The sequence below is a fragment of the Engystomops pustulosus genome, chromosome 10 (assembly GCF_040894005.1).
Source record: "Engystomops pustulosus chromosome 10, aEngPut4.maternal, whole genome shotgun sequence".
In the NCBI taxonomy this organism is placed as follows: Eukaryota; Metazoa; Chordata; class Amphibia; order Anura; family Leptodactylidae; genus Engystomops; species Engystomops pustulosus.
The window spans coordinates 22,157,181-22,184,343 of NC_092420.1; the positions used below are offsets into that span (position 1 = coordinate 22,157,181).

The window sequence follows — 27,163 nt, forward strand, 5'->3', positions numbered from 1 at the left end:
ATTATACATTCTCTCACTTCTATATACATTTTGTAACACTTTGTACTTAGTTTTTACTCCCCTCTCCATATGGCTGAAAATATATATATATATATATATATATATATATATATATATATATATATATATATATATATATATATATATATGTCCTCCTCCCCCCATACTCACAGTCCCAGGCAGGAGCGTAACTACAGTGGTAGCAGCCATAGCAGCTTCTATGGGGCCCACAGCATCAGGGGGCCCCATCATACAACCTGACAAACTAAAGAATAGAGGATGTACCCCATTATATACATATTATGCTGCACATTGTACAACATAATGTGTATGACATACATGTGATGTATATATGCTGTATGTGTACAGAATGTATGATGTGTATATATACTGCATTATGCTCTATATATGTACTGTGTAACTGTAACCCACATTTGTGAGTATATAAATATGTATATTTTTTAAGGGGGAAGGAGGGCCCCATTCAGACGTCTGCTATGGGGCCCTGTCTCTCCTAGTTACGCCCCTGGTCCCAGGATACAATTGGACTACATTTAAGCCCCTTATACCCTATCTATAGAATTAATGTAGAATGATCAGACAAAGATCTTCTGAAACCCAAAAATTGCAGTTCTCAGATTATAAGAATCAGCGTGATAGAGGGATTTTCATGATGACTAATTCTATAGTTTCCATATGTGTCGGTGGGGTAAGTGATGCGATCTGGTTTCATAGGAACAGATAGATTAGCACAGGGCTTAGAGGTGCAGCTGCTGCAGTTGCTCATCACCATTGGCAATGCAACATCTGATATATCTTAAAGGGACGGTAGACTAGAGGCAGCTTCCACCAATCTTACATTTACAACATCTAATCAAAATGATTGATCTGACACTAAGGTAAATGTGACAAGTAGAGAATGTAAATATGCCAGAGAGTGATGTTTCAACCCAGTCTTCCTGCTGTGGCCGATACCCATGATGTAACGTTATACCAGCGGTTAAAGGGAGAATTGATAGGCCTGTTATGGAAACTATATGTCACTTTAAAACATATGTATTATTATACAGTGTATGATGCTGAAGTCTTAAAGAATTTCCGCTGTGATATGTCATTAACTTCTGATTGGTGGGTCTTAAAGGGGTTTCCCACTTGTCACTATTTATGACCTATCTACAGAATATGACATGAATACCCTCTACTTGCTTGGCTCGGATATTTCCACTACTCCTGTTAACTTGCACAGAGGGCATGTGGTCAGGTCCAACAGGGCGTCAGGAGTCTCGAGGTGGGAGTCGTACCTATCAAATATTTATAAGATTAACTAATATCATAAATATCTAAGATGTGACAACCCTTTTAGCAATCCACAACATGTGACCCCTAGTTACTTTGAGTGGTCCAATTACCATATTTTTCGTACTATAAGGCGCACTGGAGTATAAGGCGCACCATCAATAAATGTCTGCTAAAATGTCTAGGTTCATATATAAGGCGCACCTGATTATAAGGATGAATGACCAGCAGGTGGCAGACCTGTACACAGTACAAGGCAGCTGTTGTCTGTAAGTACGGTTCATATACAAGGCGCACTGGACTATAAGGCGCACCTTTGATTTCTGAGAACATCAAAGGATTTTTTGTGCGATTTACAGTCCGAAAAATACGGTACTTTGAAGTGGCGACTCGCCAGACCCCAGGGTTTTTTCGGTTCTGACATCCTGTAAATAAGGACATCATGGGTCAGCCAATCTCCAGCCTCTGGAGTCACACATCCTTCATTCAAATGTAAATACTGACCACTGCCACTGCCACCAGAGCCACTGCTTAAATCAATGAGCCTTTATGAAACTGTGTTGACTATCTTCCCTAGTGGCCAGTCAGGAGCACTACCGTATATGGAAGGACTGTATAGGGAACTAGTCTGTACTGTTTGCTAATAGGGGTTGTAAAGTCAAGGAGACAGTAAGGTTATGAGCAAGAAGGATGTAGAGGAAGAGAAATTGTCCTGCATACACGCTAACTACACGACTAATACTGTCCAGGTGATGCCAGACTTGCCAATAGCTAAATTAATAATAATAATTCTTTATTTATATAGCGCACACAGATTACGCAGCGCTGCACAAAGAATGTCAAATTAGTCCCTGTCCCCATCTAACAACCTACCAGTATGTTTTGGAGTGTGGGAGGAAACCGGAGTACCCGGCGGAAACCTACGGAGAGAACATACCAAATCTTTCCTGATGCCCCATCAATACACGTACACTAGGGCGAATGTCATTGGTAGATTGTGAGTCTATCTGTATATTTTTGGGGACTTTTGGGGAAAACTAGAGAAATCACACAAGTATTACAGTACATACAGAATGTAGTTATATACTGTATATGATGGATATATAAAATCCAAACAAACAATATACAGCAGTGAAACTTCATTGCCTTGGCCCGGGGCTGGTTTTGCCCCCCATTGTAAAAGTTCCTTTCTTACTTTTGTGAAGTAGTTTATTTACTTGCTAATTTCCTGGACGTGGAAGTCTTTCCTGTCACTAATAGGAGAAGTTGCCTATAACCAGCGGCTGGGATGACCTCTGCAGGTCGGGTTGCCTGTGTTGCTCTGATCTGCTGATAAGTGTAGGAGATGGGTGAGGACATAGCTGTCAGCAGAGCTCATCCCAAGTGACAGGTCATACGAGGGATCCATTTTCTCCTGGAAATGTATTACAGAAGGTATTTTCAGAAAACTGCTGAGTAAGTTGTGGTTGAGAAGTGATAAAGTTATAAGCAATCATTACTGCCCATACACCAGATCATAAGAAATCGGCAAATCACTGTATACAGAACACTTTCTGCCTAGTCAGCATTATTTTACCCACCTTGGTGAATGCTGTCAGAAGTTGACAACTACATAGACGGAGCTAGTGCCAACACATCCTATTACCAAGGGAGACGGCTGCCAACCAGTTGTCAATTTATTTCTATAAACGATATAACAGGATGAATGATAGAGGAATAGCTTGCGTCTTAAAGAGCTGCCAACTTGCAAATAATTGTTTTGATATTGTTTGTGTAATGAAATGACACAATTTTCCAATTTACTTTCTGTATTCATTCCTCAATGTTTTCTACATCTCTGCTTGCTGTCATTCTATAGGAAGCTTCATTGTTTACTTCCTATGGATAGAAACTGGTCCCTGGTCATGTGATGTCACACAGGTGCACGGCTTGTTATATCCCTGGTCATGTGATGTCACACAGGTGCATGGCTCTTTATATCCCTGGTCATGTGATGTCACACAGGTGCACGGCTAGTTATATCCCTGATCATGTGATGTCACACAGGTGCATGGCTCTTTATATCCCTGGTCATGTGATGTCACACAGGTGCACGGCTCGTAATATTCCTGATCATGTGATGTCACACAGGTGCATGGCTCTTTATATCCCTGGTCATGTGATGTCACACAGGTGCACGGCTAGTTATATCCCTGATCATGTGATGTTACACAGGTGCATGGCTCATTATATCCCTGGTCATGTGATGTCACACAGGTGCATAGCTCGTTATATCCCTGGTCATGTGATGTCACACAGGTGCACGGCTCGTTATATCCCTGGTCATGTGATGTCACACAGGTGCACGGCTCGTTATATCCCTGGTCATGTGATGTCACACACGTGCATGGCTTTCTAAATACCTGGCTTGTTATATCACAGAGAGTCATCAGAGCTGTGTGTTATAACGAGCTGTGCATCTGTGTGACATCAAATGACATCATCTATAAAATGAAAGCAAGCAGAGATCTAGAAAACTGTAATAGAAATTGTATAATTTCATTACACAAACAATATCAATAATTTGGTGGAAGTGGCAATTCCTTTAAACACTCTGGGGCAGATTTATCAAGATTTCTAAAAGTAAGAATGTCCTCAGTTGCCATTGGCAACCAATTACAGCTCAGCTTTAAAATATTTATGAGCTCTGGTAAAATGCAACTAAGAACATTCTTACTTTTAGACAGCTTGATAAATCTTCCCCCTCTGTCGGGATCTACTGAACTAAATCAGACAAACCTTGGCTCAGTCAAACAACAACAAGAGAAGACAATTCAGCAATAATCTTTAATTATATTTATTAATTCCACTAGTAAAGTGCTGGGTGGCCCGAAAAAAAAAGGTTGTTTTTTTTTAGAAAAAATCAGGATAATCCTTGTATATATCCAGGTATTGTATGATGATGAAGAACATAGAAAGGCGGTTTTGTCCAGCACTTTGTTCTCACTTAATTCTGGCCTCATATTTAATATAACCCCCCCCCCCCCCCCCCATGCCTGTAACACTTGTATAAACTGCACGAGGCCTGTGAGAATATCCAGGGGAGGCAGGAGGAGATTACAATGCTCGCTTCTATGGAAGGTGGTCTCCTGGTGTTTCATCTTCCTACAATCTGGGAGGAAGATACAATAATGTGAAAAATGCCGTCTCGGAATGCAGTAGCCGATTTTCTGGGATCAAGTCCAGTTCCAAAATTAAACCGCAAGATATTAGAAAGTACCTGAGTCAAGTCCGCACTAAAATAGACAAAAGATTTTGTGGGAGAGTCCCGGGCGCTCTTTGATGATAGATGCTTTGTTGTTTTCTCCCCTCAGACACATATTTTTGATGCGGGGGCTGGAGCGGTGGTAGACATGGAGCAGCGGGATTTGCCATCCGAGGGATGTTAATACGTTCACCTCTTTATCTGGCTGCTTCTTTGTGTATATTGTCTATGAAGCAGTGATGTAAGATCTCCCTGTCTCCACATTAAGAAGTTAATGGCTTAAAATTACTATTTCATTTAGGGAACACACAGAACAACCCACAGACATGTTGTCCGTCCGTTTATCCTGCCTCACATGAATTTTGTTTCTAGGTGCTATGGATCTGGAGATATTCAGGTTTAAAGTGAGAATATCAGGTGCCATTTTTATATATATAAATCACTCCCAACCGCAGTTTAACAGTTAATATCTCAGTTTTCCTGACACTTAGAAACAAAAATTTAGATTCATATAAAAGAAGTGAGGTTCTATGTGTCACAGAACCAGAGATACAGCCCTCTGAAGTGTCTCCCCTTCAGGCTGCAGAGAGAATTTGCTGCACACAGGAGCTGCTGCACCTCACAGATAATGGAAATATTCACTTTATATGTTACTACATTCTGATAAGGAATAATATCATCTAATATTGATGTTTTAACCCTTCTCTATTCAGAACTATCTAAGAACACACTTTCTCTCTTATTGCCTTTTATTTCGTGATAGTTTTTTTTTTTTTGTGAAAATTGACTGATACGATGAACATTCGATCCTCTTCACCTAATGTCGCTATTATATATTAGGCCCGTGACCCAAAACATGTCCATAAAGTTATATGTAACACCAAAACCCACACATGTCCTGGAATAAAGTTTTTATTTCCCCCCATCCTCCATTATTTACACCTATGTTATGACGTTCTCACTCTCATTCTTATGAAGCGCGGAGGGTTCTGTTATTGTGCGGCTTATACAATGGCGACATCTAAACGTGACTTTTATAATCTCATTATCTTGGTTTATGGATATATAGTTATTATTTGGGTGACCATTGTGTAAGGGAGCAAACAATGATACATCTGTGTGACGCTCTGTGCAATATTCTGCAAACATAGTTTGGTGTCCCCTGTGGATGTAACGTTCCCTTTGCTGCATATTTTGGTGAATATATTGGTGTGGGGTATGTATGATCTCCTCACATCTTGCGGTTTTAGGAAAGTATATTTTCTTTATATAAGTATCGGGATTTGTAGGTATTCTAGAGGAAATTTTGAAAGTTAATTGCCAAATGCATCGCCTGGTTGTCTTCTTTCAAAATTGTATAGGTTTTATGGCGCCTTTACTTTTTATTATGTTTTATTGATATATTTTGCAGGTTGTGACTGTCTTAAAATTTGTAGCTGAAAAGCAGATATTTAGTTTAGTTTAGTTTTAGTGATACATTGTAATATGGGATATTTGTGAACTCTACACATGTCCATTTATTACATTTAGGAGATGTGAAGGTAAATATTTTCTGTTTGGAGCACATTTTTTGCCATCAAAGTAACATTTTAAGTATTTTTTATAAAATGTTTCAGTTTGAATCAAAATTGCATGAAGGTGTCTATGTTTATTAACTCTTTAATGCACTTTTGAAAATGGGGCAAGTGTCTGCTTTCAGAAAATCTGTGGTTTGTTGGGTTTCCTTTAATTCTTTTTGCTGTAATTTCAATTTAATTTTTGAACGTCAAAATTGTAAAAATTGCTCAGGTCAATAACGCAACAAAATATCCACAAATGCCTGGCAGTGAAAGGGATAATACCCCTTGGTTGAATTCCTGGGTGAAGATGCTTATCATCTATCTCCTGTCTATATATGTGTCATCTATCTCCTATAATCTGACCATTTATATATCTCTATTTCTCAATCAATCTTGTATTTCTCTTCTACTGTATTTATCTCTCATATCCAGTTCTGCATCTAGAAATCTCTATCATCTTTTATATTTATCTTCTAGCATAATAATTAATAATGCCAGATCACTCCCTGTTCCCAATGGGGCTCACAATCTATTTAATCTACGAGTAATTTTTTGGAGTGTGGGAGGAAACCGGAGGACCCGGAGGAAACCCACACAAACATAGAGAGAACATACAAACTCTTGATGCAGATGTTGACCAGTGCTGCAAAGATGCAGTGCTAACCACTGAGACACCGTGCTGCCCATCAATCTCCCTATCATCTATCTATCTCCTATAAAATTCTCCCATATTACAGTTTGTTTTACCATACTAAAGGGAGCCCCTTTCTGACTGTGACTGTTCATAAAATAGTTTTATTTTGGGGCCCCACTTTTTGTTTTGCCCAGGGCCCCACTTTGTCTAGAACCGGCCCTGCTTCTTCTATAGGGATGTATTATGTGTATAGAGCTGTAATAGTGTTTTTACAGAGGACACCTTGCTCTACCACAGTCAATGGACAACAGGTGCCAGTCTTCCGGTATACAAGCCCTGAAATCATCACAATTCCTTCCGATCTGCCACGTATTGGAATTATTTCCCACTCACACCACCTAAATGGTAGGTGGCCATGGAAGGGGAGTGAATGGGGTCATACCAGGCAGTGGGGTAGACCAGCACCGGGCGTTCCTCCCTGGTGTACAATTGTCCGGCAGTGCAGTCCTGGGGCAGGGATTTCATCGTATGCTGGATTCCCATCTGCCAATATGTGATAAATTCCCCCCAAAGTGTCTAAAATTCTCATTAACTTTGTACCTGCTATTTGTTGACTTTTAGTTTATTCCGGAAAAGTATGCCAAAATGTTTTGCCCGTGTGAAAGTGAATGATTGGTGCATCTAAATGTAGCAATGACCAGGAAATAATAGGAATCTCAGGATCATTTCTGTGTAAAAACGCTGGTGTTTATAAAGTTTTACTATTGTGTTTTCATAAATTTCCCTCTTCCTTTAATTACAATATAATTCCTTAATATCTTCTGTTTCAGCACACAAAAAGGTAAAAATATGGAAATTTAACAGAGATCCATTAGAAGCCTCTGTAGTAATCTATTGAGAGAGGGAAGTGAAGGTCAGACAGCGGCATCTGCGCAGAGGTGTATGTGTGGGAGTCCTCCTGATCTGTACCTCTGATATACTCAGTCCAAGGGTAACACCAAACACGTGTCGGGGACACACGACCTCCTGGTCTGTATAGATCTTTCTCCTCCTGTTCTGCACCCTGTGTATATTACTTTGGTTGTTTAGTGTTTGCTCTGATATGTAATTAAGTTTGTAAAACATTTTTGGGATATTTACTTTTGTAGAATATGTCGAATGATTTTGTAGAATACGGAATATCTATTGTCATTGATACAGTTGAATACTTTTGGATCTTGTTGGGTCAGTGTTCTCTGCTTTCTGTGTTGTCTGAACCGAAATAATAATCCAAACTCCGCTCTCTGTTCTTGAGCGAGAAGAAGTGCGCTGACACAGATGAGTTGTTCTATTTTAGGGAACAAATGTCTCATCGCTGAGCACCACACTGAATTGTCTATGTCCACAATAACTGAAGAGCAGGTCGGATGTTCTCCTCTTCCTTATTTCCTGTCATTTCTATTCAACTGACTTGTCAAATACATTGGGGCTGGGTTTCCCCATTGTTTAATGTGCGACCCCGTGACTCATCATCAGGTCATTTTCTAAAATAGAAACTTTATTTGTTCTTACTAGAACATTGCGGACTGTTCAGGATCCAGACCCCCATCTAATAACTAGATGAGTAACTAGATAAAGTATCAGTCACATACCCAAGGATCATGATGGTCCTTTGCCCCGGCAATTCACCTCCTTATGGATCTGGAGACTTGACATTGGTGTTTTCTTCCATGTCCTTCTGTAAAAAAAATTCTGTTTCAATTAACTTCATCTTCTATTCGCATCAATTTGGTTATGTAGTGCCCAGTTACTTTTGCTTATAACAAAGGAAGTGTAAGGCTTTAATTTCAGACATTCAAATACTTCAGCAGGTTAACCTAGTGTATGCGTATAGGAGGATTTGTAGTGTGTGTGACATTTATCATGCCTTCTGCTCCAGTTTTCTCATGGACAAGGCATAAATAAAGAGGGTGTAACGAGGAAGTTATAGCGGAATTGTACCCCAGTCAGGACCCGGCGTACAATTCATCCAGGCACAGGATTGTGCACATATATATTAAGAGGCTGAAGCCACTTACTGGGAGAAGTTTAAAATTGTCTCACAATTGTTTTAACTGGCAATTTATGCAAAAATGTATAAAAATAAGAATAATAATTCCTTTATTTATATAGACACACAGATTACGCAGCGCTGCACAGAGCTTGCCAAATCAGTCCCTGTCCCCAATGGGGCTCACAATCTAATCAACCTACTAGTATGTTTTGGAGTGTGGGAGGAAACCGGAGGACGCGGGGAAAACCCATGTAAACACAGAGAGAACATACAAACTCTTTGCAGATGTTGACCTCCATTGTAAACTTATTTTGCAGCATTTGCCAACCATTTCAATTTTTCACACTTGCCTACTTACTCCGATTTATTAGGTGAATCTGATTGTGGTCAACCAATTTATGAAGCGGCATTTTTAAAAAAAACAAACTCTCAATTCTGGTGCAAATTCACTTTAGTCTCCTCCTAGCATAGGTAGCATTAAAGAATCAGTTGCGCAAAAAATGTGCAACTTTTTTTTTGCGACTTTTCACCAAAAAGTCTCATATCCAATGCAGACATTAATAGCTCATGTGCCACATGATAAATCTGATATGCAAAAAGCTCCTAGGGCTAAATAAGTGGAGAAAGAAGCCTTCTGCATAATAAATCCCTCCTATTATAACCAAGACAACGTGAGCAGGCAGCGGGAATATCACGCACAATCCGTCTATGATACATCCATGCAAATATTAGTCAGATTCGATCTAAGACCCCATCACTAGTAGCGTCAAAGGGGTAAACGTGATTTAAGGACATTTGTGGCGGCTGTTTTGTGTGCGTTTGCACCAGTACAGCAATACTTAATAAGAAGGTTATAGCCAAAACCACATGATGTGACATTATATCCGTATCACATATGGAATAAGATACAATAGAATATTGTTGTACTCGGACTATTCGTGGCTCTGGTTTCCTGACTTCTCTCCTCCACCAGTATATCTGGGCAGGGCTTTCCTCCCTGGTACACAATGTGGTCTGTACAGAAGGTCAGTCGGGGCACTGACAGGAGCCAGGGCTGTTCCCATTGAGGTGCCAGCAGTGGACGTCTTGTCAGGGTTGCTGTGTTTTTCTTCCCATTCACGTTTTTGGATGATCTATGGCCATAACTCATTTCACACACTCTACAACTTTACATCATTCATCATCTTACGTCATTCTGCATAATTACAACTTCAAAGCTCGGGACGGCAAAACAATGTGGGTACACCAAAGGACAAAGTCTACCAAGGATAAATTAATGGGAACTTAAAGGAACTTACTCCTTATTACTGGAGTGACAGGTCAATGCTGGAGATATTAATGTGCCTGGTTAACACTCTCACTCCCATAGAGCATATGCTTAACCACCTATTCCATTAATTAGGGGGCACAGCAGCCGCACTGTCATATAGATCATGGGGCATGACCGATATTTGGGCAGATTTGCATCAATGGAGCGGGGAGGGATGAGGAGCACACATTTCACCTCACTTCTCCACCCGGTTGTGTGCTGCTCCCTGGTTCCGGCTCGTTGACCACACAGTCGTGTGCAGGCACCCAAAGGCTCTTTTATTATATAATCCCAGGATGAACAGTCTAATTGTAGGCATATGGGGGCACATTTACTAAGGCCCTTGCGCCAGTTTTCTGTCGGACTTTGCACATTCTTTTAGGTGCAAACTGCTTGCACAGGTATTTAAGTTGTGTCTGCACCACAATTGTGTCGCACGTGACCCTTTTGTGGGGCAGCTGCACTAGTTTTCATGCAACAAAATTAGGGGGTGTTCCGGGGCTCAGTCGGACCGTGCACCAGGTTTATCATGCAAATTCCGACAGAATTGTGTCATACGCTCCATGTTTAAAAAAAAGTATTTGGTGCACTCTGTTGAGGCAGTGCAGAGGGTGCCAGATTCATGAAGAAGGGGCACCAGGAACCCAGAATCTGGCACACGCTGCACACTACACAGGCAAACCACATCCCTTTCTTAGTAAATGTGCCCCATTATTTTCTTATTTAAAGGACATCTAACACTAGTATGAAGGTCTGTAAACCAAGCACACTGACATACTGGTGTGTGTCCCATTTGGCGACATCCGCTCTTCTTTTTGTTTTTTTGTTTTTTGGCTTTTACAAACAAAGGCTTTTAAAATTATGCATGTGAAACTGAGGGGCTCTAGCTCCACGGTTGTGATAATAGAACCTGGAGCACTTCTGGGTCATTTGCATCATTTTTATAGCCTTTTTTTGTTAAAAACAAGGGCGTAAGAAGCCTAAAGAAGAGCACATCCTGTCAGGCGTGGCACACACCAGTATGTCAGTGTGCTTGGTTTACAATCATTCATCCTGGTGGTAGATATCCTTTAAATGCAAAATGCAACCTCTACGCTCTGAAGGTTCTTTAGCTGAGCAGCAATAACAGTCACAGCCGATATAGTGGAGCTGTTTCTACTTCATCTCAGGATTGTATAGTATAATATACTTAACCCCCAAGCTTTGCTATCCAGAAGATCAGGATCGTTTCTTAGGGCCTCTGGGCAGAGGCAGCTTTACCCACAAAGCAAACCATGCAGTTTTTGGGACCAATAGATCATCACATAGTGATGAGATGCAGCTCAGTCTATTGGATCTTTTGGCCAATTCAAGAAACTTTAAACTGTACCCACATTGAGGCTCTGGTAGAGCATGGAGGAATAGACTCCCTACTTTGCCATTCAAAGTTGTACAATAGCCCCCCCCCCCCCCTCCTCAGAACATAACTTTGATTGGGGCCCCAGAAATCCCAAATTCACCACTGCCTCTAGTGTCCATTAACAGGAGTGAGCAGTGGCTTGTTGCATCTTCTGACAGATCTACAAGGATTGTCACTTATGTAAAGTAATCGGCCCTGTCACTTTTCCTAGAGGTTGAGTTATTGCTATGTAATACAGCATTGGTTTATAGAAAGATAACAACGTACCTGCCGCACTTAAAGGGAGAGTAAACTTGGACTGCATGGATTTGACTGGTTCCCTGTCTGGTTTTGCTTTATAATGTTATGGGCGGAAATGTGTCTTTTTTTCTTGGTTAAGTGGGATTGCAGCTTAGTCTAAATCCCTAGGTGATAAGCGCTATTAGAATGTTAAGTATCTGTAAGTCTGGCTTGTGTGAGCTGCCGAACATGTGACCTTTATTCCATCTACAAATATGGAGCCGGCACTTTATGAGTGGCCCATCCTGGGCTGATGTATGACCCGCTCCGTCTATTATTCTCTATATCTATGTACCAACCACTTACGCTTCTGCGAGACTTACGGAAGCAGCCCTAAATATATAGGCGGATTTTCTCATCATTCGCTTGGCGCCAGATTCTGCGATGTAACGGAGACGCAAGTCAGAGTCAACAGCGAGGTTTAAATAAAAGTGTCTAACAAAGTTTATTTGCTTAATTTGGTATCTGGAGGTTTACTGTAAATCCCCCTCTGCAAGAGATAGTAAGTGGCAGCCTGGATTATGATATGATTTTTATTATATACACTCTGCAGCGGGGGGATTACAGTGACCTTTTCTGTGGTCGGTGTAAGCCCGGAAAGATGTGATTTCTAGGGTAGAGATCACACGCAATGGTTCTCGGGAAGAGGCATCTTTGTTTATCCTGAGTAAATGACATTAATGTGTTAGTATTAAAGTTGTAGCGGGAAGGAAACACAAAGTGGAGGAGATAAACTTCATGGACGTGAGGGAAAACAGTCCACGCTTTGTATGTTTGTGTATCGAACTCGTTACTGTGTACACTAATATAATTCTAGAACATTTGTGTTCTTTATCCCTTCTTGGAATTATTGTTCCTTGTAGTATTGCTACAGTCTCTACCTATCTGTGAGGCCGAGACGTGTGCCAGCAGCAGGACTCAGGACTTCCTGTGATGTCACAGGAAGTCCTGAGTCCTGCCGCTGGCCGGTGACCATGGTTTCTGCAACCAATAGAGAAACTTTACTGGGGTAAGTACAATATGGGTGTCCCTATTAGGTTCTTATAATTATCCTGGTAAACTTTCTCATTGGGGGCTAGCGCATTTAACTTGAGGCGTTTTATGTATATTTTGGGCCCATCTATCTATAGCTCCATAAGAAAACTCCAAAAGTATTTCTTATTTTGGTCTCTCAAATAAGAGAAAATATGACAAGGTAATTCCGCTTTGCAGCTTTTAAGTTATTACTTTTATTGAGCTGTTATTTATAATACATCTCCCAGTGCATGAATATATCCAACATAAAATCCTCTTCTTACATCTAACCGCACTTTAATCAGGGTGTGTACACCATAATGACACACCGGGATGGGAGACCACCATAGTCAGTAATTAGCGTGACATAAAGGACTACCAGGGTGTGTACAGGGGAGCGGCAGCCATGGTGTCACTGATTTATTCAGTGCTCATTGCCTGGAGGAGAATGGCAATGTCAGCCCAAGATGGGGTTTTTCTTTTGTTTATGTTTAAAGGAAATCTCCACCTCTAAGAAATTTCCTTCATGATTTTGGGATACTTATATAAAGCAAAGAAACACTGGATGTTTTTGAGCCTCGGCATATGATAACCCCACTGCTATGATAACCCCAGATAACCCCATTGGGCAATGGTCATTCTCGTGACACGTATGTGGCTGTATATCCCAGCTACTGTTGCTCCTCTGGTCTGATGCTTTAAAGGGAGTCTAATACTTATAATCAGCTGGAAGCATGTTGTAGAGAAATGATCTGTGATTGAAAAGATACTTACCATATTTTTCTGAATATAAGGCACACAAAAAAATCCTTAGATTTTCTCAGAAATCAAAGGTGCGCCTTATAGTCCAGTGCGCCTTATATATGAACTGTATTAACAGACTACAGCTGCCTTGAGTTGTGCACAGGTCTGCCACCTGCTGGTCATTCATCCTTATAATCCGGTGCGCCTTATATATGAAACTAGATGTTCTAGCAGGCATTTATTGATGGTGCGCCTTATAGTCCTAAAAATACTGTATATTTTTTCTGACTATTTTGCTGTTTTAATAAATTCCCATTTTAATCTTTATGCACGATGTAGTTGGTGCACCCAGAAGGGCATCGCTAATCCTGCCGGGACCACGTCCCACACTTTTAGATAAGCAGGAGACTTATATTGTAGAACCCTGGGTCAATACAGGAAGTAAGAGGTAAGTGATTTTGGCGGTAATTCCAGAGCTCTGGGTGCTGCAGAAACGTCCCGGTTGCACAAATGGCCTAATTAGCATATGGATTAAACTGGGAATATCTTTGTAATGGTGTAATGGAAGTATTTCTCTACATCATGCTGACAACGGATTATAACCCGTGGTGGAGACAGCGGACTCTCTTTTAGTAATAAGTGGCCTTGACCAGTGACATCAAGATGCTTTGATGAGATCCATGCTCATGTTTTAAGGATTTGTTTTAATTTAACTATGTATTTTAAAGTACACGTCCACAGTGTAATAACTCAATGCAATCTTACCATAGTTACCACCTGAAGCTGAGCAGATCTTGTACTGGACATAACACAGGACATTAGTTTTGCCTGGACCATCCCTTTAATGAGGACTTTTCATGTCTGCTCGGCGCGGATGCTCCCTGTACATAAAACTCACAAGTGCAGGAGCTGCGATGGAACATATAACTTCATAGAGAGCAGCTCAGGAAACGTTTACCTCTTTATTCCACAGTGATCTAAGCTTTAACCGTTTTGTGACCCGGAGTTTTAATCACGTCTGAAAATGTTTCCTTGGACTCGCAGGTTCTTTATTATTGCCCGGAGCAGAAGTAAAATGTCCTGGCTGACAAGTTGTAAGGAGCAGTGAAGCTGTAGAAGAGAACCTCTGCTTTCTGCTCCTTCTCCCAGAGGCAAAATTCATTTTTGCTTTAAAGTCCGTACTTTCCTCTGGAATTTTCATTGCTTTCATAACTGAAAGGATTTTCCTCCCTGTTGTGCGTGCCAGTTCCCAATCCCTGTGATCGCTCCGTAATGTTCAGGGTTTAGTACAGCGTGTTTACATAGAAAATTACTAGTTGTTAACTGGTCGCCTCTTATCAAATCCCCAAGCCGGCTACTCAGAGAAAGATGACACTACAGACACATAGAGGGGGATCTATCACACATCGGTGATCGTGCTCCGACATATGATGAAATCACTGCACCTCTGGCGCCACTGGATACACCAAAGGGCTCCTGCCTCTCCATGTATCTGTGGGCCGGGCTGCATGGCGCATATTTCTACGCCAGGTCCTACCAGCCTGCCAACTCCTCTCACTTGTTAAAGGAAATGCCCTACGCCGGCCCACTCCACCGCCAACTGCCCCACCACCACCACCACTTCATCCCCTTTCACACCCCTTTGGGGTAAATGGGAAATAATTGCAATTATTAGCGGTTTTCCGGTAATTGTGATTATTTCAGGGCTTGAATACCAGAAAACTGGCTTAAAAGAGTCCTGATAAATCTCCCAACTCCTCCATTCACAGGCACAATGTGCTTGACAAGTTCTACCTACACAAGCCCCAAACATCCTGTGGTCCATTGTTTGTGGCCTGTGTGTCATTGTGTGGTCCACGAGAATAGGACCCGCTGCACAGGCAGTGGGCTCACACACGGCAGTAGAAATACAAGGGGACTAGAGGGGTCGAAACAACATGTAGCGCACACCCAGAGCCAATGGCCTTGTGCAGGGGGCCTAGGAGGGCATGTGCAGTAAATAAAGAGGGATTGTAGCTGCGGCTTATCTCCTCAGGACAAAAGAATCTGAAAAACTGACTTCCGACTTGCTTAATCCCTACTTTCCTGAATATCTGCCACCTGAGGAAAGTCTGTGGAGAGTCAGGAGGACCCCTACAAAATTAATCTATAGCTGAAAACATCTGGTTCATGTATATAAATATATTTGTGGTTTATTATTATTTTATTTACAAGACCTGAGCTTCTTCATGACGCTGAATGTACAATAGAGAACGGTCACCCAACACTCACACCCCCCATACTCACCCATATGTGGCTTGTCCTAATTGACCAGTTCCAGAAATGGTTTATCTACCGGAAATCCTAAGGAAATCCAGCTGCCCAATTATTATCACCTTCAACATCTACACCGCAGGGAGAGTCGGTAGGCCCACATATACATTTAGGGAAGACTGTACACATTAGAAAACTGTTTGCCGGGGTCTTTTGGGGGCAAGTTCTCTCCGATGAGATGAAGGATGGCATATTTTAAAATCCAGTTATTGACCGTATTTCGGGGGATGCTTGGGCCACATTCGTACTCAGTAGATGATCCTCCAGTCCCTGTAAAATAGGCTGATCTAATGCCTGAGTACAAATATTAATCATAGTTTGCCAGTCCAGGGATTTCTTGTCACTTTAAAATTCCTTTCATGATCATATTAGAAGGAATTTGCTGTAAGGGTTTGCTCGCCTACATAGTTATACATATCTATAGGAGCATCTTATTCAGTAATCTTTGTAGTGTGACGTGTTCCTTGCTGAGATCATTGATTCTCTCCGAGCTTCTCTCATAGGAAGGACTAGATGGGACATTGCATGAACCGACTCTTCTGGAAGCAGAAGTAGAGAAATGATTCAATGTAACTAATAGACACAATCTTTTCGGCATTGAGAATATCAGTAAACAAATGAATGTCCCAGATCTTGTGAATCACATTTCAATAAAGGCTTATTACGTAATTTGTATCATCACATGGTCACAAAACCTTCTGTCCTGGATCATCCTACAGTTATAGATGCAGACTGTGTTTCACAGGAAGAAAGCCTTGCTACAGAGGGCACTGATAGCATTCAGGCTGATATCTTTATATGTCTTCATTGTATAGTAGATCGTAAGCTTTTATTTTAGAGACTTCAATTTACACCAATTACTTGACTGCTGGTGTTATGACCATGAGCTATTCTCATAATAGGGAAGGGAAACCCTATGGAAAATCTTATTTCCGTTAACTTCCCCTTGTTGGCGTATAACGTTGTACGGCTCCATGGATAAGACGCAGGCTTCTGGGGGGAGGTTGTGCTAGGCAAATCCTGATCATACATATTATAGTAATAGTAAAATTACACTCTGAGTAATCATTTTTAGATGGAAAGGCCTAAAACACACTTTGGGGCACATTTACTTACCCGTCCTGACGTGCTCCCCAAATGTGCATTGTCCGACGGTAATGCAGTCTGCCGCATTTCACTAAGATCGTGCGCCCGATATCCTGCATGTGTCGTTTCCCCGCTCACCTCCGTCGGAGTTCACCATCTTCCTCCTGGAGCATGTGAGTGCTTGGTCTTGCGACACAATTTGAAAGTTAAATCCCGCGCTCAGTACGAATCAGTCGGATTGTCCGACGGCACGCCCCCCGATTTCTTCTGCATGAAAGCCAGTGCAGCCACGCCACAATCCAATCACATGCGGCACAATCCCCAGTTAAGTACCTGTCACAGCGGCTCAAAACCCAAAAGTGCAGCCGCGGATCCTTAGTAAATAAGCCCCATCGTTAACAGCAGCAGGCAGCTCACAGACTCCATAGACTTGTAATTGGTAGAACCTGATGCACAGGGCAACATGAGACACAAACAAGGCCTGTGTTGTGCTTGTTTATCACACACACTTGTGTGCATGAGGCCTTATCCTCATGGTAAGTTGATTGCATGATGCCCTGTAGCCAGGACCTGTAGAAATCGGCTACAATCTACAGGGAAACTTTGAAGTAAGTGTATAATATCCCTGCAGCGCCTCCACAGGGGAAATTAAGCATTACACAATTGAAATGATATTCACAGATATGCTGGGACCTCCAGACTATGGATGCTCCCTGGCTCTTGCTGAGGTGGTGAATGACTGAGGGGCAGAGAATAATTCTGATATTCTTAGCATATGTGTGTCTTATAGGGGGCAGGACACGGGGAGGCTCCTGCTGCAGACCCCAACACATGATGTGCAGCTATAAAAGGCTTATCCTACACAAAATAAGCCAATAAAAAACCCTTTTTGTAACCAGGATGATGTGGGTAGCTGTAGTCAGCCGTTAAGAGATGTAGTGGACAAAACCTTCCAACTATCTTATGTATGTGGGGGTCTGGCACGATGAATTCGACCGATTGGGCAAGCTCTGTGCAGCGCTGCGTAATCTATGTGCGATATATAAAGGAATTATTATTATTAGTATGACCAATCCTTTGTTCTTATGGGAGATAAGCAGTGGCCAGAGATGTCTGCATGCTTCCTACTGCCCCCTCCTCATTGGGAATACACACACACTTGGCGGAGCTCTGCATGCATGTGTACAGTGAGGTGAGAAGGAACAGCCATTGATGGAGTTTGTGTAGCACGAGGCTGTGAGATGTGGGGTCGCTGACCTTTGTGCCATTGATTGCCCCCCGTGTTTGCTTATCACAGGCACATGTGCCAACGTGTAGGGTAACACTTTGGATGCAGTGATGAGAATTACACTTGCAAATGACACGTTGACCTTTGCTGCAACAGAAAGCTGTAGGTCAGGCTGTTATCCAGAAGTGCCTTGTGCTAAGGTAATGACTGATGGGAGTGTAAAGAACGATAAATAAATCATAAATAAATATTATAATGGTAACAGGAAAGCAGCGGAGGAGAAAAAATAGCTGCTCACCGTTGGGGAGAATATGATGGGAGTAGATTTTTTTGATAGGTAAACGGGTGACACTTCACATAAAAGAAGGAATTCTAGAAAGGACATTTCATCCCCTACCTGAGGGGGGGGGGGGGGCTGGTAATTTAATGGGGTAAAATCTAGAGGCAGGTTCCATTTAACAAACAGTCTCCAAATACACTCAACACCACCCCGGGCCCTGTTTCTGCGGCACCATTGGGCATTCAAAGGTAAAACACATAATTAGTAACTACCTTGTTAATTACATATATTGCCAAAATACAGATATGCTCTGCCCAGCATCCAAATACACGGCCTTAAAAGGCTTGTTAATGGGATTTGTGAATTACAAAAACCCCAATTACTATAGACCTCCCCCTCCTTGTGCAGGCAGCTGGGTTATTTGCAAATCTATTGGCCTCTGGCTGAGGGACATTGTGGATTAGTGACACCATTTAATGGGTATAATGTCAGTGTGACCCCCCCCCCCCTTTTTCACGTTTAGTCTCTTGTCTCATTAACATTACTAAAGTTGGATTTACACACATAGATTGGTGACCAAGCAGAGGGATCATATAGAAGAGAGATGATAGATCGGTTTTTAGGCAGATGGGATCAGATCAGTCAGGGCTCATAACTTTTCTCCAATTATCAGGCCGGTTTTCGGCAGTTTTGGCATAGAATGGATGCCAATAGTTGATAAAACACATTGATAGGTGCTATTCCATCGCTCTATTTCCCATGTGAATGGGGTTGTACTCATTTACACAGTGCGGTTGGAGGCCCTTTTACACTGTGCAATACTTGTTAGAAATTTGTTCTCAGGGTTAAGGTGTCCATACACAGGGAAGTCCGTCCACATGGGGCAGGCCAGTTTTGCACCATATTGCAGTGCCAAGGGCAAGCATTTTTTTTAGTATATGCATAGCCATAAAGCGAGGAGATCTGTATAACCATATATTGGTCAGTAACTGCAGGACTATGAAAAATGCATTTATATTCCAGGATTGCAGCTGGACTAGGGTGTGTGCTGTGCTCAGTGAAGAGATCTCACACACCAGTGCTTCAGGTTCTGCTACAATCCTGTACTATAAATCCATATTTCCCTGTACTGCTCCCACTAACAATACACAAAAACTTATGGTTATACAGATCTCCAGGGACCATTCCTAACACTATCTGCAGCTTTGTATGGTCAAAACTACTGGTGGTCTCACAGCCCAAACAATGGTATCAAGGCTTGTTCACACATAAACTAAGAGAAGTGTAAGTCATTATTTTATACCCCCTATCACCCACTGCAGCATACATTGTATATGTGGTCTTCAGTGTAAGAGCGGTGCGGCCGGAGGAAGCACGGATTTTACAGAACCACAGCTTTGGTTTCACAGAGAATCAGTTCTAGGTTTTTTATACATTTCTCAGAATAGTTTCTTCACACAGAAAAAAAATATGATGCAGCGTGACTTGTTAGCCGGTTTCATGACTGTGACAGTGTTTTACCAATTACTGACACAACGCCTGGACCCAACACAGAGCTTAGCTCAGCTCATAAGAACCAGGGAAGGTCCAGTTATTGCATGTGTAACTAAAATAGGAGCCAACCACCAATATGTACAGTCGGTATAGCCAATTACGTCAGGTATATGGGGCTTATACATTTGATGTCTGCACCTATGCTTTTCACGATGTATCCCAACCTAAGAACAAATCATTGTATCACATGTTCAACTGATCAGACCTGGAACAGAGCTTGTGCCTCTACAAGTGATCATCTAGAGCAGTGATGGCAAACCTTTTAGAGACCGAGTGCCCAAACTACACCAAAGACCCGGTTATTTATCGCAAAGTGCCAACACAGAAATGTAATTTATGATTTATACTCCCTTCTCTGTCACAGTTTTCATTGATACAAGCCCCTGAGGACACCAAAAAGGCAGAAAATAGTCCCAGGTACAGCTGTCACTTTAAAATAGCTTTGTGCACAGCAAGTCCTGGGCTGTCTGGGACTGCAGGAAGATACCTGGAGTTATCTCTGGTGACGGCCTGAGTGCCCACAGAAAGGACTCTGAGTGCCACCTCTGGCACCAGTGCCATAGGTTAGCCATCACTGATCTAGAGCTATATGACCGTGATGTACATCTATAAAGGGTTAAAAAAGATGGCACACAGGATATCCTGAACAAAAAAAAAATGAAATTCTGCATTACAGTGACTCATGTACAGTTACGGGGGTTAGATTATATCTTAAATCATTGACCCGTGTACTAGAAACTGTGTAGGCTTCCTCTGTGCAGTCACCATGTGCAATCAATGGGGGAAGTGGAAAAGCAGCTCAGCTAGGAAACATGTAAATTAGAGGTGGGAGGAAAGGAAACAATGTGTAAGAGAATGTTATAGAGAGCAATGAGAAAGGCAAATAGAGAGAAGGGGAGAGATAAGTGTACGAATGGACTGGAGAGCCAGGGGGGATATAGAGAGAGGTATATGCAGAGAGCAATGGGGAAGAGGGGAAACATGGAGACATATAGATAGAAAGGGTAAATGTAAAAGAGAGGTATATAGGGAGCAAAGGAAAGAGATAAGGAAGGGCAGATAAAGAGGGATGAGAGTGGTTCCTGCTGGTAACATAGACTGCTCTGAGAGATGGAGATAAATAAGGGATATAAGGGGAAGGCTACAGAGAGGGGAGATAGAGACTAAGAGAGGGGCAAATATTTAGAGATCTAGAGATCAATGAGAAGGAAGGGCAGAGTGTACAGAGAAGAAACTGCTGAGACAGGGAGTGCTGAGACAAAGTGACGGGTATATAGAGAGCACCGAGACAAAGTGACGGGTATATAGAGAGCACCAAGACAAAGTGACGGGTATATAAAGAGCACTGAGAAAAAGTGACGGGTATATAGAGAGCACCGAGACAAAGTGACGGGTATATAGTGAGCACCGAGACAAAGTGATGGGTATATAAAGAGCACTGAGAAAAAGTGACGGGTATATAGAGAGCACCGAGACAAAGTGACGGGTATATAGAGAGCACCGAGACAAAGTGACGGGTATATAGAGAGCACCGAGACAAAGTGACGGGTATATAGAGAGCACCGAGACAAAGTGACGGGTATATAGAGAGCACCGAGACAAAGTGACGGGTATATAGAGAGCACCGAGACAAAGTGACGGGTATATAGAGAGCACCGAGACAAAGTGACGGGTATAAAGAGAGCACCGAGACAAAGTGACGGGTATATAGAGAGCACCGAGACAAAGTGACGGGTATATAGAGAGCACCGAGAAAAAGTGACGGGTATATAGAGAGCACCGAGACAAAGTGACGGGTATATAGAGAGCACCGAGAAAAAGTGAGGGGTATATAGAGAGCACCGAGACAAAGTGACGGGTATATAGAGAGCACCGAGACAAAGTGACGGGTATATAGAGAGCACCGAGAAAAAGTGACGGGTATAAAGAGAGAACCGAGACAAAGTGACGGGTATATAGAGAAACTGACACAAAGAGACAGCGATATGAACAGAGATGGCTATTCAGAGAGAACTGGCAAAGAGCCAGCTATATAGAGAGCACTGAGACACAGAGACAGCTATATAGAGAGCACTGAGACACAGAGACAGCTATATAGAGAGCACTGAGACACAGAGACAGCTATATAGAGAGCACTGAGACACAGAGACAGCTCTATAGAGAGCACTGAGACACAGAGACAGCTCTATAGAGAGCACTGAGACACAGAGACAGCTCTATAGAGAGAAAGGAGACACAGAGACAGCTCTATAGAGAGAAAGGAGACACAGAGACAGCTATTTATAGAAAGCACCGAGACACAGAGATAGCTCTATAGAGAGCAATGAGACACAGAGACCGCTATATAGAGAGACATGAGACAAAGAGAGCTATATATAGAGAAATGAGACAGGTATGTAGAGAGAAATGAGAAAAAGAGACAGCTATATAGAGAGAAATTAGACAGCTATATAGAGAGGCTAGTGAGGAGTAAGGGATGGCATAAATATAGAGGGAAAGCAATATAGAGAGCATTAATATAGTGGTATATAGCGACCACAGAGAGATATATAGGGAGATACTAAGAACAAAAGAGTGGGGTACACAGAGCTGAGGAGGAGAGCCGGCACAGAGAGGGGAAAGTTCCTAGACTGTGGAGCAGTGAGGAGAGTGATATTGGGTGATGCTGTCAGTGCTCGGGTTACACAGCAGAGAGGAGGGACCTGGGTGCTGTCTGTGGTGTAGTGTTTCCTCTCCTCCCCTGTGTTAGTCAGGCTCAGCAGTCAGTGTGATGCACTCTCGGGGAGATCAGCAGTGGATTTTGCTCTCTGTGGCGCCTGCACCAGGGCTCTGGAGCTGAGAGGCTGCGCTTTTACGCATCAGTTTTACTCTCAGGATCCACTGTGACCACCCAAAGGACTGACCCCAAAGCCACAATGGTGGCGAAGGATTATCCATTCTATCTCACCGTCAAGAGGGTCAACTTAACTCTGGAAGTCAAGAGTGCAACCACCAAGAGCATACAGGTAAGATGTGATGGGTGATGAGGAGGATGATGGGCTTCCCAGTGTCTGGTATTAGGAATATGACCCTGGAGAGGGCAATGAATGAGACTTACACACTCCATACTATGTTGGATGCAGTCCAGGCTGGCTGCTTGGAGAGTCATATTCCCTGTGCAGGTTGGAGGCTGTGACTTCACTGCTGATGCTTTGTTATAAGAACATGGTTCATTGTGTTCTTATAGTCTGGATACAAAGTAACAAAATGTAACAATAAATAGTTGGAAAGTGTGTTGGGTAGAGCTGGCAGGTGCTTGCACAGTGTTAATTTTTTTTCCTGTCTTAGCAAGAAAGGTAATGGACACCAGTAAAGTGTCACTCATGCAAGACTGCAAAACAGAGCATTTTCTAGTAGACCTGTCTGAACACATCTGTTATGAAGCTTTACCTGTCAAGACAGAGCGAGATTCCCACTTATGTCGCCTCTTAGAAGTGCAGAACCAAACCTAGTGTAATTCTCCCTGTAATCTTCTAGTAAGTGATGTGAATCTAAACATGTCAGGGATAATAATCGTTCCCCATCCCTCTGGTTCCTCTCCTATTTCAGGTCTGGTGCTTGTACTGGTAGGAAGATATCATTGGCATGGGGTGATCACGAATAATGGGCATAAATATCATCATCAAATAAACTATAATGACTGATTATATTTCATCATGGAGTCTGGATTTCTACAAACCCCATATAGATCAATAGGATTGATTAGTGACAAATCTTTCTTGTCTGAATCCTTAGGGTTGTTTGTTTTGTGTTACTTTCACACTAGATTGTATGCAATAATCTAACTTTAGTCTATCAGTACGGCTTCATTTGCTTTGTGCATCAGCCTTTAGCTGATAACATCTTATCTGTAATTATGTTTTCTGGAAGCAAGAACTGATATGATAAGATGGCAGGAAGGTTTATGAGATCCTGATGTGAATTAGGTTCTAGTTGGTCTCCTTTACAGTTTGGTTGATGCATGGGGTGATATCTTACAGAGTGGAGCTGGAGTCACCACCAGGCACTGCCTTGTACAAAGCTGCACGCATTATGATCAAGGTGCTGGACTCCTATAAATAATTCCAACAACCCCCCAGGGCTTGTTCAAGGATTGTCGACCTTAGTGGGAATCGGTTTGTCCAAAATGAATGCATGTCCTGCATCTTGCATACTAATTTCCAGTAGCAAGAGCCATTAATAGTAACATCCCATCAAATAAGGAATAACAGATATCATATTGGGGTTATGGTACCCAAGGGAAGCTGATCCCCTGGTGTCATATACATAATGTGAGCAATCATTCCAGAGAATCTGTTACCAGCATATATACATTTACTTTTAGTTCTAGATTATTTGTATGATTTCTTGATGTATTCAGTTTACACAGACTGTATGTCACCAATGTGGTCTCTGGATGAAACAATATGGATATTTGCATCCATAAACCTCTATGTCAATACTCCAGATGACACAATTCTGCGCCCTTTACAAGATTTGACCATCACCAGGCCATCTGTAGCATCAAAGCATCTGTACAATCCATAGAACATATAGGTTTATCTTTTCTAGAGTAAAGAAAGAGAAATACAATCCATAATCTGAGCCTAAAGGAAGAAAAAAAAGGCAGCTCAATCACTTGCATTAACAGTGGCTGTTATTAAACCTCTTTTTGGAATGTTTTTTCCCCTTAATTCCACCCGGTTGTTATGTTTCTGCCGGGAACAATGGTTTGTTATGAATTTGGCTTCTATGTAGATTTCTATGTGCAGTTTCCTTAAGGAGAGGGAGGGTCCGAGTCTTGAAATACTTTGACCTTTGTTTTCTCAGGCACTTCTAGACATGCAGCAGCTGCCAGAATCTCTATGGGATCAACAGGTTTCCTCAATCTTTGAAGAGACTTTTACAGCCAGAGAGGCAGCATTCCAGGTCCAGGGCAGCGGGGTTTATCACAGCAGCTTGTGGTCACAGGCAGGGAATCCCTGTAGGAACACGCTGCAGATTTTTTTCGGCACCTACTTTAGTCATTTCAGGCAAAGGAAAAAAAAAATATGGAAAAAGCTGCATAAAAATTGGCAAGTGTCCCCACCCTCTTATCTTTTCCTAGGAATAATGTGTAATCTGGATGATCGCTACTGAGGGGACAGTCAAGGTAGCCACCACAGTAGGGAAATATGTCTCATAGTAATTATGCTGGTATCAAGTTAAGTAAATTGGCACAAAGCGGGTAAAACCTGCATATTGTTGAATAATATGTTTGCACCTAATCCACCATTGCTAAAATCTATTTTGCCATCCCAAAAATGATCCCCCGTGAACAACTATATTATGTGTATAGGGGCCTACTACCTAAATTCAAAGCCTGATATTTTTGTTTCCTTTTACCAATGGTGTCTAGCAGCAGTTACTCCCCTCTCCTCATGCAGAACACACGCACACTCGTAAATGTACAAGTGTATAGGTTAGTCTTAAAAGAGCCGTCAACCAAACAAGCATTCGGTGAGACGTCTACGTTCAGTAAATCGTCTGGCAGCATAGTATTGTATGAATTTTACAGATAATACACATGGGTCAAAGAGTCATTCGAGGGGTCGGTGTACCCTGCATAAATCTGATGATGGAGCTTTTCTCTGTACACACAGGACGTGTCATTCAGCGATCTTCTGAGAACGGTAAATAAGGAAAGTTCAGCATTTTCTCCTCCATACGGTGCGCTCCATGCTATTATTAGATAATTATAGAGCTGTAAGCGCACTCCAGTGTGTTACACAACGCTCATTCATTACCGCCGGGGTCCTTCTTTTATGTCCTAATAACTATTAATCATACACGAGATGACGATTTCTAACAGCTGTCTATATGCGCCGACGTCAAATCCTTAAACTATTCATCAACTTAATTACAAGTCGCCATTTAATTCCTGCGTGCTGGTGTGAATGTATTCATTACAGAGAATTCTATAAAAATTCCTTGCATTATTTTCTTAGGCCGGCCGTAGACGGCTTAATATTATGCCAACTCAACACTGGAGAGATAATCAGGCCATGCGTGAACACTAAGCCTAGACGCACACACGATATGAACATTACACCATGGAACCGGACGAAAAATTTGCACTAACATCAACATTACAAGCCAGTTGTAGTACGGAAGTAGTCACAGATTTCTATAGTACGGTAACAAAAACCCCTGAATAATCGTTCCATCTTTAGTCCCGGCCTGAATAAGCCTTAGGATATAGGCCTGCGCTGTCTGGGAATCTGTTTACACAACATTTCATGCATGTGAATGGGACCCCCACCACAATAGTCTTGTGCTTCGGTCTGGAGAAATACATATAAATCATGAATATAGTGTAACTTTTTTTTTTCCTTTTCCTGAGGAAGTATCAGACTGGTTTCTGGAGCGGTCTAACTGGCTTGTAAGGTCTCCAGTAATGTGTCCAGCGAGTGGTTAACACAGCCCGAGGCATCATGTACATGGCTGGATTACAGCTCTGTGATATATGACTCATAGACGTCTATAGGGCTTTGCTGATTTCACGCAGAAGTAACATGTGCCGCCATACAGCCTTGGTCTCTCAGTTGATGAATTGCGGATATTGTCTTGTACTGTAATTGATACTGAAATCTCCACGTTCGGGTAGACTGCTCCTGGTAAAGTGCTATCATTAAGACACAACCTGTGATTTCCCCACATGGTCAGGATGGGGGTCAGAGCCCTTTGGGGGTAAATTGATTAAGGAAGACTTAATTTCACATGAGACTTCAAACAACTTTCTTCTAATTAAGGGTGCGTTCACACGTTGCAGTTAAAACTGCATTGCAATCAGCTTTGAGGTGGTTTTAGGTGCAGTTTTGTCAATTGAACAGGTGAAAGACATGAACTGAACGGGTGAATTTGATTTTGAAGGGGAAACCCGCACCACAAATGTCATTCACTCATTCAGTTCATGTCTTTCACCTGTTCAATTGACAAAACTGCACCTAAAACCACCTCAAAGCTGATTACAATGCAGTTTTAACTGCAACGTGTGAACGTACCCTCACTTGTGGTTACGGCTGATCAGAGCGATCCGCAGCAGCTGATAACCTAGTTACCTCCCTCCTGAGGACAGCGGCCACCCTCATGTACAAACAACTCATCCCAACCGTGTTAATTGGAGTGCAACAAA

At 42.1% G+C, this 27,163-nt stretch overlaps 1 protein-coding gene and 1 long non-coding RNA gene across 7 annotated transcripts in view; one reads left to right on the top strand and one right to left on the bottom strand.

Moving 5' to 3' along the window:
- Nucleotides 1-27,163, top strand: part of ARHGEF3 (Rho guanine nucleotide exchange factor 3) — a 202,208-nt gene that overhangs the window by 151,767 nt on the left and 23,278 nt on the right. The window contains exon 1 of one of the 4 annotated variants that reach the window (XM_072128462.1): nucleotides 22,629-22,976. The exons of the other annotated variants lie outside the window; for them this stretch is intronic. Coding sequence (XP_071984563.1) covers nucleotides 22,887-22,976 — 90 coding nt within the window. The 5' untranslated portion in view covers nucleotides 22,629-22,886. Of the gene's footprint in view, nucleotides 1-22,628; nucleotides 22,977-27,163 lie in introns of those variants that run through there. 4 annotated transcript variants of the gene reach the window in all.
- The window catches only part of LOC140104778 (uncharacterized), a 66,969-nt gene that overhangs the window by 2,083 nt on the left and 37,723 nt on the right, over nucleotides 1-27,163 (bottom strand). For 2 of the 3 annotated variants that reach the window (XR_011850406.1, XR_011850405.1), the window contains 2 exons: nucleotides 8,365-8,450; nucleotides 4,318-4,447 (listed from right to left, as the gene is read on the bottom strand). This is a non-coding gene — a long non-coding RNA (uncharacterized lncRNA). Of the gene's footprint in view, nucleotides 1-4,317; nucleotides 4,448-8,364; nucleotides 8,451-27,163 lie in introns of those variants that run through there. The other variant, XR_011850407.1, reaches the window with a different exon arrangement.